The 17,898-nt window shown below is 57.7% G+C and overlaps 2 protein-coding genes across 3 annotated transcripts; both read left to right on the forward strand.

Moving 5' to 3' along the window:
- Positions 1-4,503: 4,503 nt before the first annotated feature.
- SRM (spermidine synthase) lies at positions 4,504-12,776 on the forward strand. Its single transcript, XM_032393737.1, has 8 exons — positions 4,504-4,756; positions 5,350-5,470; positions 5,986-6,078; positions 6,863-7,016; positions 7,577-7,660; positions 7,816-7,961; positions 8,048-8,170; positions 8,272-12,776. Exons 1-8 carry the CDS (start codon positions 4,590-4,592, stop codon positions 8,290-8,292), a joined length of 909 nt encoding a protein of 302 aa, XP_032249628.1. The 5' UTR covers positions 4,504-4,589; the 3' UTR covers positions 8,293-12,776.
- A 1,485-nt stretch (positions 12,777-14,261) lies between these two features.
- On the forward strand, positions 14,262-16,737 carry MASP2 (mannan binding lectin serine peptidase 2). Of its 2 annotated transcripts, none has more exons than XM_032393771.1 (5): positions 14,262-14,326; positions 14,413-14,641; positions 14,775-14,952; positions 15,776-15,907; positions 16,611-16,737. In XM_032393771.1, the coding sequence occupies exons 1-5, from the start codon at positions 14,322-14,324 to the stop codon at positions 16,622-16,624; spliced, it is 558 nt and encodes a 185-aa protein (XP_032249662.1). In that variant the 5' UTR covers positions 14,262-14,321; the 3' UTR covers positions 16,625-16,737. The 2 variants fall into 2 exon arrangements, with proteins under 2 accessions (XP_032249662.1, XP_032249673.1); XM_032393782.1 differs by having other exon boundaries at positions 14,817-14,952.
- The last annotated feature ends 1,161 nt before the right edge of the window (positions 16,738-17,898 follow it).

Raw genomic sequence — 17,898 nt, forward strand, 5'->3', positions numbered from 1 at the left:
CGGCTGTCTGTGGGTAAGTGCACCCTGGAGGACGCTGCGATTTCTGGAGAAATCCACAGTCACCCCTGAGGGGGAATGCAGGAAAGCCTCCTGTGACTCAGAAGAGGGCGGCCTCCACGAGGCAGGGAGCACTGACTCTGCATTTTCCGGGGGGTCTGTGGGCCATGTTACCTCCTTCCCGTGCCCTCAGGTCATGTCAGTGAAGCCGCAGGGTACAGACGCCCTCAGGGAGGTGGCTGGTGCAGCTTCGGAGCCACTGCGGCCTCCAGGCCGGGTTCCCTCCCTCTTCCTGTCTCGCTCCCTTTTGTTTCTTTTTAACGTTTTCCCCAATTGGAAAAGTAATGGCACGTTCACTGACGGAATGAGGAAACGAGAAAAATTACATCTGCAATCCTTCCACGCGGAGAGAAACTTTCACACCTTGGTATCAAGTCTTTGTACCACATGTTTGTTCATTTCCAAACTTGGATTCATGTTTCTACAGTTTTTCACACTGAAAAAGTTTTTATCTTTCCTCATTCCAAAATTCCTTCTAGCTCACCATTTTTGAACATTTAGATTTCCATTTTTGTATTAATAATGTAGCATTGAATTTCTTCAGAATTCCATATGATTTTAGTCCTGGGATGGGCTATTAAATTCAGAAAGCACAAAATACCATTATTTTTGTTTTCACAAATACTCAAACAGGGAGCCTATTTTCTTAAAAGTTTTTCTCACAGATGATTGGGAGGGCTGGCTGCGTGCAGTACCCTGAGGGGCCACGAATCCAGACATCGCTGCCAGAGAGCAGTTAGTCAAGCAGAACAGCAGAGAACAGCCCAGGCCCCAGATGGGCTGAAGTTTGGACTAGTTGGGACTAGAATGGTTGCAACTGACAGAAAAGGCAGACTCTCGGTGACTTAGCAAAACAGAGGGTTTTTTCTCTCTCTCTTCAGTCCTAGTTAGTCCAGAGCTTAGTGCGGCAACTGGCAATTCTCACTCTGGCCCTTACTTGGGGGTCTACCACCCTCGACTGGAACCCAGGGCTTCCACCTCATGGGCTGGGTAACTGGCCCAGCTCCATCCATCACATCTGCATTCCATTCAGCTGGAAGGAGGGGAAGAGATGCACACCCAGTCTCCCTTGAAAAAGATACGGCCTGTGTCCACTTCCCACTGGCCAGCACATAGTCACATGCCACAGCAGAGGCTACTGGGAAAGTCATTTCAGTGTCCACGGGCCCCCAAAAGTCCAGGGTTCTGGTGCAGAGCTGGGAAAGAGCAGACACAGAGGCACAGTAAGCAGTCTGCCCAAACATGGTGGAGTCTCTGCTAAAAAAAAAAAAAAAGGTGGACAGATGGGAATTTTTAAGAGCGAGAAATGGTTTTCTACTGAGGAGGCTTCACGAAAAGTACATTTGGTTTGGACCTTGAAGAGTAAGGGAGAAAGTCCAGAGAACCTTTTAATTAGTGCTACTCCAGAGTGTGGACTTCTGCCAGAGACCTGCAGGGAGCTGAACCCCGGGCTCCACCCCATACGTGCCAAGCAGGAGGGAGGGCCGGTGGCCTGGGAAGCCGGGCGCAGCAAGCTCTCCAGATGATTCCCCTGTTGGCTGAAGTCTGAGAACCACTGGATAAGCATGGCAGTGCGCCCCAGGCCTTGCTGAGTGGGCCACGGCAGGCTCACCACGGGCCAGAGGTGACATGAGAACAAAGACAGTATATTAAGTTTCTTAGAGAAGTAAGGTGATTCCTTGTCCTTTACTTGGAAATGACCCTTACTAGTTTTGTCTTTGTGGCAATGTTTTGTGTTTGTTTTATAAAAAGATGAGGACCGTAGACAGTAGTAGTCGAGGTCTTTGTAAATGTCCTTCCTTGCAAAAGAAAGAGTTGGCAACCTGATGTCCATCCCCAAATGTGTTTTTGAAATTTTACTGGTCCCCGAAACCAGAAGTCCAGGACTCCTGAGCCACGGGATGGAGATGAGAGCCTTGGGGCTGTTTGGGGAACAGCTGTAGTTCCCTTCACTGGAGTTTAAGGCCATGGGGGGAGCACTTGGATCCCCAGGGCCCCGGGAGGATGGGTGAGTGTCCCAAGGGCCGTGTGTCCGAACGGCCGTGGAGGATGGCGCTGTGCCCTGGGAGAGGGTGTGGCAGGGCCAGCGGGCTTGGGGGTGGAGAGAGAATTGATGGGGAGAAGGGCTCTTTGCTCCAGGAGGCACAGTGCTGTTGGTGGTACCTTAGCTTGCCAGAAACATTTTCAACCAAGTAATCCCACGCCGTGGCCAAATTCATTCTCACTCACAGCCAGCCCCATCTGCCTGGCTGAACACAGTGCCTGCAACAGGACTCAGGTGCGAACTGCTGAACGTCTCTCAGTGACAGACACACACTGCAGCCTCTGCCTTGGACAGCCCGCCTTCGCCCGCCTCTCCCCTCTCCCGGTGGCTAAATCATCTACATCTTAACAGATTGGGATAGTTGACCCACTAGACAGTAATGCTTTCCCACTGAATCTTAAATGCACGTGGGTCTGAATTCAAGGAAACGTTTCATCCTGTACCTTGGTTTTCTGCATCCTGATGTTCCGTATCCGTTGTGAATGTAACCGGGCAGTGTTGTGCTAGCTGGCTACTTCTGGCTGAACCACTGCTTTTGCTCCTTGTGATCTAAAGCTGAGTGACATTTACAGGATCATGGCCCTGGACATCTAGGGACTTTTCTGCCTGCATTTGGGCCTTTGTTTCCTCTGGACTGGGAAGGTCTGAGCTACTGCTTATACACACCATCCCAGAAATCCCATTCACTGTTGGTGTTGAGGCCAAAACCGTGGTTTCACCTCCTCTACAGGAGGGCAAGGGTGTCATTTATGGTCCTTCTCCGCTGAGGATATACGTGCTGGTGCAGCTTTGTTCAGCTTGTGGGAGGAATGGGATGGATGGACTTGATCTTCCACTGCCCCCACCCCCACCTTGCAGTGCCCCTGGAATGCCAGGGCCCCTGTCTGGTCTCGGCTGTGCAATCCCTGGAAGGCGGCCAAGACAGCTGACTACGAGGTGCCTGGACCAGCGCCCGAGCCTCCAGCGTCAACTCAGCCGGCTACGGACACCATCCCTAGTCTCATGGAGCTTCCAGTCTGGTTCAGGGGACACACAAGTGAACAGGCCATCACAGCTCAGAGGTGTAAGTGTCAGTGGAGGAAGTACAGGGCTGAACCCAGGCAAGCCTGGGTAACTGGACAGAGGGGTGGACTGTCTCTTACCTGAATGACCTCGGGTCTCGAAGCAGCTCCCTATGAGCCATCTCCGAGCAATTCTTTTATTGTCTTGGCTCACCTTCCCCCGAAAAGCAGCTTAAAATCAACCAAGACACATTGCTGCTGTAAGCCTTGAGGCTTGCACTGATAAACACTAGTGTGTTATTCATCTGAGGTTACAGAGAACATGCTTCCCACCTCCAAGTGGAGGCTGCGGAACGTCAGTCAAAAAACATCCCTGTCATGTCCCCAGTAGCTTATACCAGTTTCATCTCCCTTCCCTGGCATGCAAAGAACTATGCGTGTAGAGCAATTAGCATTTAATATTTGGTAATTAGCATGCTTAATGTGATTCAGAGAAGTTCCTTGACATTTTTCTAAAAACAGCACGTTCCCGCCCACCCTTCAAACAGCAAAGCCGTTTGTTTAAAAAAAAAAAAAAAACCGCGTGCCAGTCTTATTTGGTGCTGAATATGCATGTGTTGGCCTCTTCCGGGGCACTGCTGGTAAATTTAGAAACTCGCTTAGAAAAGAACTCCTTATCCAGCAGCCGCACGGCTCACGGATTGGAGGATCGAAAGAAAATGGCAAGATCTCCCTAAAGTCAGGGAGCTGTGTTGGTCCTTTTCAAGTAAATAAAAACCCTCAGTGAGCCCCTGACGAGCCACACGCTCCGTTCAAGTCCAACAAGGAGCCACATTTGGGGACGCGGCGAGAGAGACATTCTACCCCACCGCCCCGGCGCAACCACGTAACTCTGCGCCCGACAGTGTAGCCGCCTGCTCCGGGTTCTGTAGCCCGAAGGCTCCAGCCGGCGGCCCGCTCGTCCCAGCGCTCGGAAAGTCCGCGCCGGGCACCCCCTCGCTACCTCTCTGCGGCCCTCGGCGCCTCCCGGACCCCAGAAACGGGACAGGGCCCTGGGGGCTGTACCGCCCGGCCAACGCAGGGCAGGGGGACGGAGCCGGATCCCCTCCGCCGGCCCGGCCCGCCCCGAGCCGGAACCCGGGCCCGGCAGCCCGGCCCCGGCCCCCACGTGGCCCCTCGGAGCGAGCCGCACTACCCTGCTGCCGCCGACGGACGGTCCGCCGCAGCCACTGGGCACCGCGCTCTGGACCGGCGGCCAATGAGCGCGCTCCGACTGCCGGCGAGGGCGGGGCCTCGGGGGTCGCCGCGCGCCCCGCGCTGGCGCCTCCATTGGTGGGGTTGGGTCCCGCCCCCACCAGTGGACCCCGCCCCTCCGGCCGCGTTAGGTTGCCGCTCGGCGGCGGGCGGAGCTGGTCCCGTTGTGCTGCGGCTCCGCGCGGCCTGCAGTCCCGGGCCCGCGCCCCGCGCCGCCCGCCCGCCCGCCCGCCATGGAGCCCGGCCCCGACGGCCCTGTCGCCTTCGGCCCCGCTGACATCCACGAGGGCTGGTTCCGCGAGACGTGCAGCCTGTGGCCCGGCCAGGCCCTGTCGCTGCAGGTGGAGCAGCTGCTACACCATCAGCGCTCGCGGTACCAGGATATCCTTGTCTTCCGCAGGTACCACCGCCGGCCCGGGCCCGCGCCCCCGAGCGTGCGGCGGCCCTCAGCCCAGACCGCCCGCTGCCCGCCGCCCCGGAGCCAGCCGGGGCTCCTCCTGCTCCGGTCTCAGCCCCGGCCGCCCCTCTTCCTTCCGGACCCCTGTCTTGCGCCCTTTACCTCCGGACGCCCCCCCCCCTCGGCCCGCGGGCCGTCTCTGTCCCCGCCCCACCCCCTGCAAAACTGTCAGAAGTTCTGGGGAACTAGGCCCCTCCCCTCCCGAGACCCCCTCCCGACCCTGCATCCCGTCTCCCTGCGCAGGAGGCTGGCGTTTCGGGCGGTCCTCTTGGGCGGGGAGGGAGCCGGAGTCTGCGCCGGCCCCACGCGCCGAGCTCCACGTGTCAGCCCCGGACACGTCAGAGCCGGGACCCTGAGTCCACCCCCACCCCCCACCCGGCGGGCCTGCCTGGCCATCCTCGCCACGTGTCACCCCCAGCACTCACTCCTGGGACCCCTTGGCAGGCTGGGGGAGATTCTTCTCACCGGGGGCGAGTGGGAGAGCACTGCCCCCACTCCAGAGGACCCAGGTCCCTGACTGTCACTCCTGCCTTCAGTAAGAGCTACGGCAACGTGCTGGTGTTGGACGGTGTCATCCAGTGCACGGAGAGGGACGAGTTCTCCTACCAGGAGATGATAGCCAACCTGCCCCTCTGCAGCCACCCAAACCCACGGAAGGTATCGCCGCTCCCGCCAGGGTTCAGCCCCGAGCCCGGAGATAGGAAGCCCACTGCTCAGTGCCCCGCAGAACAGTGCAGGAGGCTCCAGCTGTGCCCATGCTCAGCCCAGGTGCTTCCTAAATGGTTGTCAGAAAGTGCTAGCAAGAACCGGGGAAGTAAGTGGGGCGAGTGGCCCACTTCACAAGGGGTGGGGGCCGCCACGGCCTCTGAGGAGCAAACAGTTCTGGCTGAGGCCTGCTTCATAAGAAGGAGCAGCCCTGGGAGGAGTTTCCAGGAAAAGGGGACACCTTGTGACAGGTTCCTGAGGCAGGAAAGCATTTCTGAGAGTAGCAAATGAAGTAATGAGGTCTGTCTGTGCATCTGAGGAGTTGAGAAACCTACCCTGTTGGGATGGTGTTGTGTGAGTGCATCTGCCCCGTGCGGGCCTGGGCCCCCGAGTCCTGCTGGAGCCTCTTTGGTGGGGCCGGTGCTCAGGCTCGGGGCTGTGCTTCTGAATGATCCTGCCCCTCCTAGGTGCTGATCATCGGGGGTGGGGACGGAGGTGTCCTGCGGGAGGTGTTGAAGCATTCCTCCGTGGAGTCTGTGGTCCAGTGTGAGATTGATGAGGTGAGTGCCGGGCTGTGGGTTCGAATCCCAGTTCCGCCCTGAATTGGCTGTATACCCTTGGGCGAGTCGCTCAACGTTGCTCGGCCTCTTTGTTCATCTCAAAAACGTGTTGGGAGGATTCGGTAGGAAAACTGGGTAGCAAAGGGCCTGGCACATAGTAGGTGTGCCACGATGCTGGTTCTTAGTAAGACTAAGCTGGTTTTTACGTCAAGTCCCAGGCAAGACCCAGGAGCATTGCAACTACTTGTGTGTCTACACTTTACGCTCGGCACGTTTTTAATGAGCATCTTTTACGTGGCAGCCAATGATCTAGATGCTGGTGGTAGAGTGGTGAATGGACAGGTCCAGTCCCTGCCCCCTTGAAGTTATATTCTAGTGAGGACGAGTCCCGATGAAGGCACGGCAGGCGCAGGGCATGAAAGGAAAAAGCAGGCTCAGAGCTTAGGGGTGAAGGCTGGTCAGTGCTTGCCTCAAGGAGATGGGTTTCAGCTGAGGCCTGGATGAGAAGCAGCTGGCCATGTGGAGGCAGGGGAGGTCCTCTTGGTGGAGGCTGGACTCCCCTTCCTCTGACCCAGCAAGAAAGTCACTCGGATGGGACGGTTTGGTCCGGGGACAGAGAACGGGGATGGTGAGGCAGGAGCCAGCCCTCCATGATGGAAGGCGAGGCAGCAGAGTACCGGGTTTCCACAAAATGAATGGCTTGCCCAAGTGACCAGAGTATTAGAGGGAGAGCTGGAGGGCCCTCAACCCCCACGGCCCAGCCGGGTCCCTCCTCCCTCCCCAGGACGTCATCCAGGTCTCCAAGAAGTTCCTGCCGGGCATGGCCGTGGGCTACTCCAGCTCCAAACTGACCCTACACGTGGGCGACGGTTTTGAGTTCATGAAACAGAACCAGGATGCCTTCGACGTTATCATCACTGACTCCTCAGACCCTATGGGTAAGCAAGGCAGGGGCCTTGGGCCCCGGGCAGCCACCGTCCAGAGGCCAGCCTTCCCACTGGGCCCACAGCTGGTTTGCAGAGCGGAGGACAGAGGGGTCCAGAGTGAGAGCCGCACCTTCCCCTTCTTGGTCGCTCCCCTCCCCACCCCAGACCTGGCTCAGCAGAGGAGGGAGAAGATGCTGCTGCCCAAAGTTACGAGTTGACTGGGGACCTGGAGGAGAGTGGGGCTCCGGCCTTGGCCCATGGAGGCCCCAGCTTCCTCTTCAGTCTCCTCTCTGCTCTTAATAGGCCAGCATCGGGGCGAGGGGTGGGACCTAGTCTCAACCCAAGGCCCAGGGTGCAGAGTCCCCTGACACAGTGGCAGTGAGGACCCCCCGCCCCAAGGAATGGAATGGAAACGTGGAGCCCCCTCAGATACTGGGACAGTGGATCCCTGCGCTCCTCAAAAGCACCGTCTTTGTGGTTGGTTTCTGGATCCACAGACCGGGGTTCAAATCCCGGCCCGGGTTGGGAGGTCTCAGCCGGAGTGTTCACTGTCCCTTGTCCCGCCGGTGCAGGCCCCGCAGAGAGTCTCTTCAAGGAGTCCTATTACCAGCTCATGAAGACGGCCCTCAAGGACAATGGCGTCCTCTGCTGCCAGGGTGAGCAGGCCAGCGTGGGGGGCCGCGGGGGGCGGGCAGGCGGGGCAGCCCTCCAGCGTGGGCAGGGTGAGCAGGCTTCCAGCATGGGAGTAGGGGCGGGGCAGCTGGCTGGCCGGCGGCCTGCTGGGGCTGATGCCCCCCTGCTCCCCGCACAGGCGAGTGTCAATGGCTGCACCTGGACCTCATCAAGCAGATGCGGCAGTTCTGCAAGTCGCTCTTCCCCGTGGTGGCCTATGCGTACTGCACCATCCCCACCTACCCCAGCGGCCAGATAGGCTTCATGCTGTGCAGCAAAAATCCTGTGAGCTGCGTGCCCTCCCGGGGGCCGGAGGGGGGGCAGGCGGGCACCGAAAGCACTTCCCTGATGCCCGCATCCCCTGTCCCCAGAGCACCGACTTCCAGAAGCCCGTGCAGCCTCTGACACAGAAGCAGGTGGAGCAGATGCAGCTGAAGTACTACAACTCAGACGTGCACCAGGCCGCCTTCGTCCTGCCCGAGTTTGCACGCAAGGTGAGCCGCCTGCCGGCCGGGGCCACAACCAAAGAGACTCGGGGCCTCCCGAGCCCCCACATGACCCAGCATCCTCCTGACGAGGCCTTCTGTCCCACCAGGCCCTGAATGATGTGAGCTGAGCCCAGGCGCCCCTGCTGACACCGCCCAGGACCTCAGGCCAGGGAGCCTCCAGGGCGCCTGGGCGCGACGAGCCCTGGACGAGACCCCCCGCCCCCCGCCCCGCCGGTGTGCCCACCAAGCAAGTGTTACAGGCCCCAGAATGCTGCCCGGGCTGCCCTGCTGGGCGGACTGTCTCTCTGTCGATGTGGCGTCCAGCCTCCAAGCCTCTACCAGCTGTGTACAGCACCTTCTCCACCTTCTGTCGCCCTCACTCACCAAACACGTGTATTTATAACAAATTCCGAATCGTGTGTCCCCAGACCTTGAATGGGCCCAGGCAGGTGCCACATCAGCCAGTGTTGGGCGTTCCTATGTATTGGGCTCGGAGCTGACCCCAGCGTCTGGCCTCCAGGTATCCGCCACGTGTCGGTGAATAGGCAGACCCGGCCCTTCTGTGTCGCCTGGGACTGGCCCCTTGACCTCTGGCACCAGGGGACAAATCTGTACCAAGACACTGCTGTAGTCATTCCTTCACCAAGCGCCACAGAGGGTGGAGATGACAGACCCCTGGGGCAAGGGCTGTGGGGTTGAGAAGATCATGGTGGGGTCACTCAGGGGCTTTGTTGTCTCAGAAGAATTCGGGTCACTCACAGGGTTGTCAGGTCCCATCCTGGGGGTTCAGGGCGATGCTGGATGGGACTCCAGAGGCGGCTGGCTGGTGCGTGGTTGGTGTCCGGTTACTTGGGCCTGTTTAAGCACATCAGGTGCCCTGACTTGCCTCAGGATTCAGACTTAGGTTCAAATCCTGCCTGCCAACCCATGAGCATGCTCTGGTAAATTCTCAGAAGTACCCCCCAAGTGTTGAGAGGTGGAGAAAGCAGGTGTGGGTGGCCGTACCAGGGCTCCGTGGGCACAGGACTGTCCCCTCTCCAAGGTCCTGAACCTCCATCCTCTGCCCCACAGGCACCTCACCCTTCCCAACAACCAGGACTGAGGCTCTCCTGGGAGGAGAAGAGCCACCATAACAGGGTGCAGGTTGGGGAAGGGGGCCTCCAGCCCACTCTTGTCTCAGGGTCTGCAGGAAAGGGCCCTGCTCTCTAGAAAAGCTGACCTCACCAACCCCTTTCTCCATCCTGGACAGAAGCACTGCCAGAGGATGGGTTGACCTGGAAGACTTGGCAGGAAGGGGACAAGGGAGTGGCCCCGGCAGGGAACCTGCACCTGCCCTGCGCAGCTACCTTGGACCTGAGAGTTTCCAGGGGGCCTGGAACTGCAGTCATCATGGGGCAGGGGAACAAGGCTCCAGCTGCACGGCCCACTTCTTGAGTGGCATCAGGGAGGTCACTTGCCCGCTCTGGGCTCCACGTACCCCACCCCCAGCCCCTCACTGGACTTGGAGCACCTTCTGACATGTGATTGCAAGTTAACTTCACCATTCCACCACCCCCCAACTCTAGAACAATCTTACACCCAGGCTTGGGGGTGAACATGGTTTCCCCAGGTCTCCCCACTCCTGGGGAGACGAGGTAGGGTCATGATGTGTGGGTCACACGGCAGAGTGTCCGTTAAAGGAAGACGTGGTGGCTACTTATGAGGCCCTGACCCAACCCAGGTCTCCTTCCTTAAACCTTCCAGCTGCTCGTGAGGAAGGTAGATGACATGCCCAAGGCCACACACCTAGTAAGCACACGGTGGAGGACACCAGGCAGCCGGCCTTTGGAGAGCCACTCCACTCGACCTGCCCTGCGTGCCTCCTCTGCAGCTCAGCCCAAGCACCCTTGGGCCCCAACAGGGACATCACCAGACATCCACTCTTCTCCCCCAGCTCATCTTACGAAGCTCCAGGAAGGTCCATCCCTAGGGTGACGCCAGGAATGCTGCTGGCAGGGGCTCTGGGCCTGAGTCTGAATCTCAACTCTGCCTCCCCATTGACTGTGGCGTTGAGCCGCTCACAGCTCCTGGCTTGCTTGCCTTGTCTGTCAAGTCTCTGGGAGCAATGGTCCTCACCTGTGACAGGCTCCGTTAAGCAGCGTGGGTCATGTGGTGCTCGTGCAACTAGTGGGAATCAGGACTGCCTGTCAGGGCAGAGGAGGGGAAGAGGAGGCCCCAAGTTGTTGAAAGAGAGGGGTCGTTGGGGAAACAAGGATGCCTGACCTGGACGTTGAGGTTGTCTCGGTGTAAATCCCTCCACTTCCCCAACTTTTAGTAAAGCCTCCCTGAAGGGGTGCACATTAAGGACTAGCGCTGGACCCCACATCTAGACAGATGTGATGGAGACACGGACTGATGGCCTGAAGCAGAAGTGGGGCACTCTGTGCAGGCGTGGCCCGAGCCCCGAGGTCCCAGAAATCCCAGAGAGGGTCGTGAACAGGCCCTGCCTGTGGCATCGAGGATAAAATCGATCCTGTCTAGAGCTTCTTGGGTTTTGTTGTTATTTTAAGTAAGCTTTATGCCCAACATGGGGCTCCAACTCACGACCCCAAGATCAAGAGTCGCATGCTCTAGTGACTGGGCCAGCCAGGCACCCCCTTGCCTAGAGTTTGGAAGTTATTTATCGAAGCTAGCGCTGCCCTGGTTTAAGGATTCCAGTAGTTGCAGGTGGATCATTAGAAGGAAAATGGCGGCCCTCCTCAGCCACTTGGCTTCCTGCAGAGCCAGCCACGTGTACCTCTCCCAGCTGATGGTCCTGGTATTTACCTGCACGTCTGTATCCTCTTGTCTTACCGGGTTTTAGCTTGTCGGTTTCAGTCATAATCTGTTGACTTGCCACTAGGGAAGCTGAGAATTTAGTTCTTTCCTTCCCTGACCCAACCACACTCAACAACGACATGATCACCTCGGTCAGGGCCATGTTCAGCGTTGGTGCCATCACATCTCTGTAAACACCGCTCTCGGCCCGGACTCGAGTCTATCCCCCGTGCAGCTGCTGCTTGCCCCTAGAGGTGTTTCGCATTTGCTTAATTTGTAATAAATTCATCACCAGTTTAGCCTCGAACTTTTTACCAAATCTTGAAAGCTTTTTTTTTTTTTTTTAAGATCTCTGGACTCAATACATGTCATGAGGATCTGGACAGAATGCTAATCAATTTTTTCGTTATGAGATCCTAGTATCCAGCACATTATAACTCATAGTCAATTCACGATCACACTGAATTGGAAATTTCACTAATAGGAAATATTAATATACATAATATGCATTTCTCCATTATGATTTATACCAGAAAGTATATAACACTCTCATTTAAGAAACAAAAACTACGGAAAAAGTTTTTTTAAATCTCTAGACTCTACGAGTGTTCTGTCCTGAGCATTCTGACTACCCCCAATGGAACTCCCTATCAGAAGTCTTGTTCCTTGGACTCCATATCTTCCTGTTTCTTGGTTTACTCCCTTGTCTGGGTGGAGCATATTCTGTGGTAACTTTCTGAGGAAGGGGACAGGGGATGCAAAGTTTTACAACTCTGACACCCATGAAATGTCTTTGTTCCATCTTCGTGCTTAATTGGTGGGTATAGAATTCGGATGGGTATAGAATTCTATGTTGGAAATCATCTTCCTTTAGCATTTTGGGATTTGCTCTTTTCCATTTTTATAGATTGTCTATTGCTGTGTTGAAGATTAGCCCAGACATAGCAGAGGGATGTCTTTTCTGTGGGTCAGGATTTGGGAAGTGGCTTAGCTAGTTGATCCAGCCTAGAGTCATTCGTAAGGTTGCAGTAAAGCTGTAGGCCAGGGCTGCAATCACCTGACCTTAACTGGAGCTAGAGGATCAGCTTCCCAGGCGGTTCCCTCACGCGACCAGCAAATCACACCGGTGGTTGCTAGGAGGCCTCAGTTCTTCCCCATGCGGACCTCTCCATAGGGACACTGAGTGTCCTCACAACATGGTGGCTGGCTTCCCAGAGCAACGGATCCCAGAGAGCCAGATGGAAGTTGCAGGGTCTTATATGGCTGAGCCCCAAAGTAACACACCACTTCAGCCATATCCCACCCACAAGCCTTACTCCGTTTGAGAAGAGACTGCGTACAAGGGTGTGAGGACCCCAAAGCAGGAATCTTTAAAGGCCATCTTGGATGCTGGCTTCTAGTTTCTGGTGTTGTTTGGGGAGCTCTAAAATAATTCTTTTCCTGATATTTTGTATGCGGATTGTTCCGTTTTCTCTCTCCTCTCTCAGTTTGTAGAAAAAATCATTTTTCTCTCGAGCCTTTTGAGATATGATGTGTAAACTTCTATTTTCATCTATTGTTCTGGGCACTGGGGACACTTTCAGTCAACAAACTCATGTTCTGTTTGGGGACATTTCTTTGCATTCTTTTCTTTATAATTTCCTCTCCTCTATTTCCTTTATCTCTGTCTGGAATTCCTCTTCTTCAGTCTTCGACATACGGTACAAATCTGTTAATGTCCTCATCTTTACTGTTTTTCACTTCTTTCCTGCTCTATTTTCTGGAAGATTTCTTCCATCTTATCTTCCAAATATTTGATTGAGCTTTTCATTTCTATCATACTTTTTATTTCCCGAAACTATTCTTTGTTCTCTGAATGTTCTTTTTCTTTTTTTAATTTTTTTTAAAGATTATTTATTTATTTATTTGACAGAGAGAGAGACAGCGAGAGAGGGAACACAAGCAGGGGGAGTGGGAGAGGGAGAAGCAGGTTCCCCGCTTAGCAGGGAGCCCAATGTGGGACTTGATCCCAGGACCCTGGGATCATGACCTGAGCCAAAGGCAGACACCTAACGACTGAGCCACCCAGGCGCCCCCTTTTTATTTTTTTTTAAAGATTTTATTTGTTTATTTGTCAGAGAGAGAAGGAGCGTGGCAGGCAGAGGGAGAGGGAAAAGCAAGCTCCTCACTGAGCAGGGAGCCTGATGCAGGACTCGATTCCAGGACCCTGGGATCATGACCTGAGCCGAAGGCAGCTGCTTAACCGACTGAGCCAACCAGGCACCCTGAATGTTCTTTTTAAGTAGTTTCCTGTTCTTGCTTCTTGTTCTTGCTTTTCTTTTCCCTCTGAAGATGTTAATGATTATTTCACTTTGGTTTGGGACATTTTCCCCTCCCTACTTTGTTTCTGTACTCTTTGGTTGGTTGGCTGATTTAGAAGACTCTCTCTCATGTCTGAGAGTCTGTTAGAAGACTCTCTCTCATTCCTTGAATGTTCTGCTCATATGTAAGAGTGGGGACTAAAAAGCTATTTGGAAGCTCTGAGCACATGACTGGGGCTCGTCCGCTGAGTTTTCACCCCAGGAGACGTGGCTGAGCCATTTGCCGGGAGAACCTTCCAAGTCAGTGTCCTCAGGCCCTTCCTCCTGGACTGGCCACACTTGTCCAGCAACAAGGGAGAAGCCTGCCTGGGGGGCTGCCTGGTTCTAGGAATTGAATCGGGAGGACGGCTGGGGCTGTCAACATTCAGTCTGTCTGCTCAGCACTGTTTTCTGGCTGTCCCTCCCTGCTCAGCGGGACTTAGAGTTGCTTTCTAGAGGGCAGTTTTCACCTGTCCGTCTGTTTCCAGCTTTCAAAATGGTGAGGCTGCCTCCTCTCCCATATCCCCCATCCTCGTGCACACATGTTTTTAAAAATTCTCTTTCCCATCTTGCGTAGGGAAAAAGTAGATGCAGGAGGGAGGGAGCAAAAATAGACGCATCCCCAAGTCTCCCCAGAAGCCATCATTGTCTTGATCATTGTCATTGCCCGCCCCCCCCCCCCCCCCCCCCCCCCCCCCCGGTTTTTCCCTCTTTTTTGCCCCCCCCCCCCCCCCCCCCCCGCTGGCCTTGGAAGTCACACACTGAGGGAGGGAACACGGAGGTTAAGGGTAAGGGACAGAGCCAGGATTTATTCTGGGGCTGTGTCGCTCAGGTCCAGCTCCTGGCTCCCGGAGCGACCTCCCCTCACTGCCTGACACTCGGGGCAATCCGGAGTCATGGGGTCAACTCCCAGAATCCCAGGGTCAGGGAGGCTGGGGGCAGGGCCAGGCATTGGACAAACAGACCAAAGGTGAGACACCGTGCGGCTCCAGACCGGGCCTGGCCAGCTGGACGGGTGCACAATGAGGTGAGTGGGAGCCCCCCACCGCCTCCCCGGCAGGGGCGAGGGGTCAGAACAGGGCTCCTCACCCGCCCCCCTGCCGCCGCCCTCAGGCTGCTGGTCTTCCTGGGCTTGCTGTGGGGCTGGGCAGCCACACTCCCCGGCCCACAGTGGCCTGAGCCCGTGTTTGGGCGCCTGGCATCGCCTGGCTTCCCCGGGGAGTACGCCAACAACCAGGAGCAGCGCTGGACCCTGACAGCACCCCCCGGCTACCGCCTGCGCCTCTACTTCACCCACTTCCACCTGGAGCTCTCCTACCTCTGCGAGTACGACTATGTCAAGGTGCCGACAGCTGGGGGGGGACGACCCGGACCCTCTCGAGGGCTGGGGGACAGGGACCCCTGGGAGCAGGGAGGGAGGGAGCGAGTGCGGGCCTTGCGTCTCGCCCTCCCTCCCCGTGACCCCAACCCCACAGCTGAGCTCGGGGAGCAAGGTGCTGACCACGCTGTGCGGGCAGGAGAGCACAGACACGGAGCGTGCCCCCGGCAATGACACCTTCTACTCGCCGGCCTCCAGCCTGGACGTCACCTTCCGCTCCGACTACTCCAACGAGAAGCCGTTCACGGGCTTTGAGGCCTTCTATGCCGCAGAGGGTGAGGCGAGAGGAGGCTGGGGTCCGGGGAGGGACGCGAGATGGCCCATCTGCCCACGGGGTGACTCTGTCTTAGGCCAGGCCAGCTCTCCCTTCGGTCCCCTCACCTCCCCGAGGCTGGGTTCCTGCCAAACCAGCGGGCGCAAACCAGCGGGCGAGGAGTCCAGCCCTCCGTCCAACACCAGCCCCAGGGCAAATATCAGTAACAGCCGTGACCCCTGCCCTCCGGCTGAGCCCGATGGTGTGCGGGGTGCTGAGCCAGGGACGTGCTCCTAGCGCCCCCCCGCCCCCCCGTGAGGCCAGGGCCCAGTGAGCCCCCCTCCGGATGGGAAGTGCAGCCCCACCGGCCTGAGCCCCGTTGAGGACACCCAGCCTGTGCTCCCTGTGCGTGGGCTTCCAGCCGAACACTTGGTTGCAGATAGGGGCTCCTGCAGGGACCAGCTGTGTGACCTCGGGCAAGTGGCTCCACCTCTCTGTGCTCCTCAGGAGGCTGCAGCAGGGTTTGCTGGAACCTGGGTCACAGCCCCGCTCCTTGGGCTTGACGGCTGCTTCCGCCCGCTGGCCGCCCATTAGCTGCGTGACTTCGAGCAGGGACACTTAACCCGTCACTCGTTTGAAAAAAGAGGGGTACTGACATCTTCCTCCAAGTGTCCTGAGGAGGTTATAGTGAGCCTCGGCCTGTTCGATGCTTGGCCGGGCATCAGCCACTTCCAGACATGAGGAGACACCTGTTGGGTCAGCCGTGAGGCCGAGTCTGCTCCCGGGCCCCAGTACCGCCTCGGCTCCTCCCCCCTGACCCCCTGCCTGACCTGCCCCTCCCCCAGACATCGATGAGTGCCAGGTGCCGCCGGGACAGGCATCTCCCTGCGACCACCACTGCCACAACCACCTGGGTGGCTTCTATTGCTCCTGCCGCAGGGGCTACGTCCTCCACAGGAACAAGCGCACCTGCTCAGGTGAGCCGCACCCGCTCAGGTGAGCCGGGGCTGGGGAAGGTATGGGGCGGACACTGTGCCCAGGCCAGCCCCCACCTTGGCGCAGAATACAGCCAGCTCCTAAAAGCCATAAGTGCTCTGCCCAGGGGTCTGGAGGGACCACTGACCTTGGCCTACTGGGCACTCCTCCTGGCAGGCTGTCCCCTCCTGGCAGGCTGTCCCCTCCTGCCATCTTTGATCTTCGGTCCCCTCCTGCCATCTGTCCATCGTTGACAATCCGGAATCCCTCCCCCTCCTCCGTTCCATCCTCGGCTCCCTCTCATGGGTCTTCAGCCCATCCCTTGGATCATATGTGTTGGGCCCCCACTATGTACCTACCGTGTCTGGGCTCTGGGCTCCTGCTACAGCCACCTCGCCCTCCTTGGGCTCCCAGGTTGGAGGAGTGGGGAACAGAGGCTCGGCTCACACAGGCTTCTCTGCACAAAACTTCCCAGTCGGGGCAGGGTGCACTCAAGGCGGCTGGCTCCCCAGCAGGCCGACCCCTTTGGCCTCTACTGCCCGCACCCTCTGAGCTCCTGCCAGGTGCCAGGTGCCAGGTGCCCAGATGGGAAACCTGGGGTGCCCTGGGGAGGGGGCAGCCCCAAGCCTCAGTGCCGCCCCTGCCTCCCCCGGCTTGGGGTCTCTCCCCCAGTGTCTCTCCCTGTCTCTCTGTTCTCTCTTCCAGAGCAGAGCCCCTAGCCTCACCTCTGGCTCCGGTCTGGGTTGGGCCGACATTGCTGCTACCTGCAGCCCCCCATCCACCCCATGCATCCCTCCATGGACCTAAAAATAAACCTGCTTCCGGCTCCACCTACTGCTTCGTGTCTCTTGGGTGGCATGGTGGGGAGAGGGCAGTGGTGTGCACCCTGGCCCCCTCCACTCTCTCCCTCCCCTCATCATAGCCTGGATGAACCCTAGTTGGTGGGAACCCCCTCCATGGGGCCACCGGACCCTTTGCCAGAAAGCCTTGCCCAGCATCCCCAAATCCATTCTAAAGATGGGGCACTGAGGCCCAGAGAGGGACGAGGGCTTGCTTGAGTTCACACAGGGAGACCGAGTTCTCTCTACTCCCCCACTGGGTCCCCAGCGGCTGAGCTGGGAGCATCCTTGGACCAGCTCCTGTTCAGGGGATGACTCATGCCCTAGGGGGGGTGGGCTGGGGGAGCCTGACCCAGAGCAGAAAAGCCCAGGGAGATAGCCATCGATGGGCAGGCTGGTCCCCCGCATCCAGGGGCTGTTCCCTCTGCCCTGTGGGGAGCAGGCCCACGGAGGAAGGTGGGCTGTGCTGGGACTCCTCACTTCTGGAAGCCTCCCAGCTCAGACACCCTCTGCAGCCTGGGGTGGGGTTGGGCAGATGCCTCCCATGGCTGGTGCAGAAAGAAGCTCACTCTGCAAGCGCACGACCATCTGGCCCGGTGGGGAAAGAGGGCACCAGACATGCTTTTGATCAGTGTGAACTTGAACTTCCCTCAACTAACCCCCAGGGCAGTGCGCAGACCCAGGGTGGGAGGGAAAGTGGACAAGGGGAGGCCCCTCTGTTCCCCGTGGGGACCCAGGGAAGGCTGGACTGGTCCCAGCTGGGTGCAGGTGGGAGCCCCGTGGTGGATGAATTTGGCTGGGGTCAGGGGTGGAAGAAGGACCCCCTCGTCTCCTTCCCCCTCAGCAGAGTCTAACCTCGCTCACTTTGTCAACCCCAGAGTTGTGACTCGGGCCCAGAACTCCCCAGGCCCAGGAGCCCCTGGGGGTGTGGGTGGGGTCCTGGAAGATGTACATCTGAGTGCCACCTGTTTCAGCCAAATCCAGGAAGCCCAAGAAACTCTAGATTGTTCCTTCACCCATGAGGTGGGGTGTTCGATCTGACTGGGCCAGAGGGCAGTGAGGGCAGCCGGGGGGGCGGAATCAGGCTGCTGGCACCCGCTCACAGCGGCCCGTCCTCTCTCAGCCCTGTGTTCAGGTCAGGTCTTCACCAACCG

This window comes from Phoca vitulina, unplaced genomic scaffold (genome assembly GCF_004348235.1).
Source record: "Phoca vitulina isolate PV1807 unplaced genomic scaffold, GSC_HSeal_1.0 scaffold2, whole genome shotgun sequence".
NCBI classification, from domain to species: domain Eukaryota; kingdom Metazoa; phylum Chordata; class Mammalia; order Carnivora; family Phocidae; genus Phoca; species Phoca vitulina.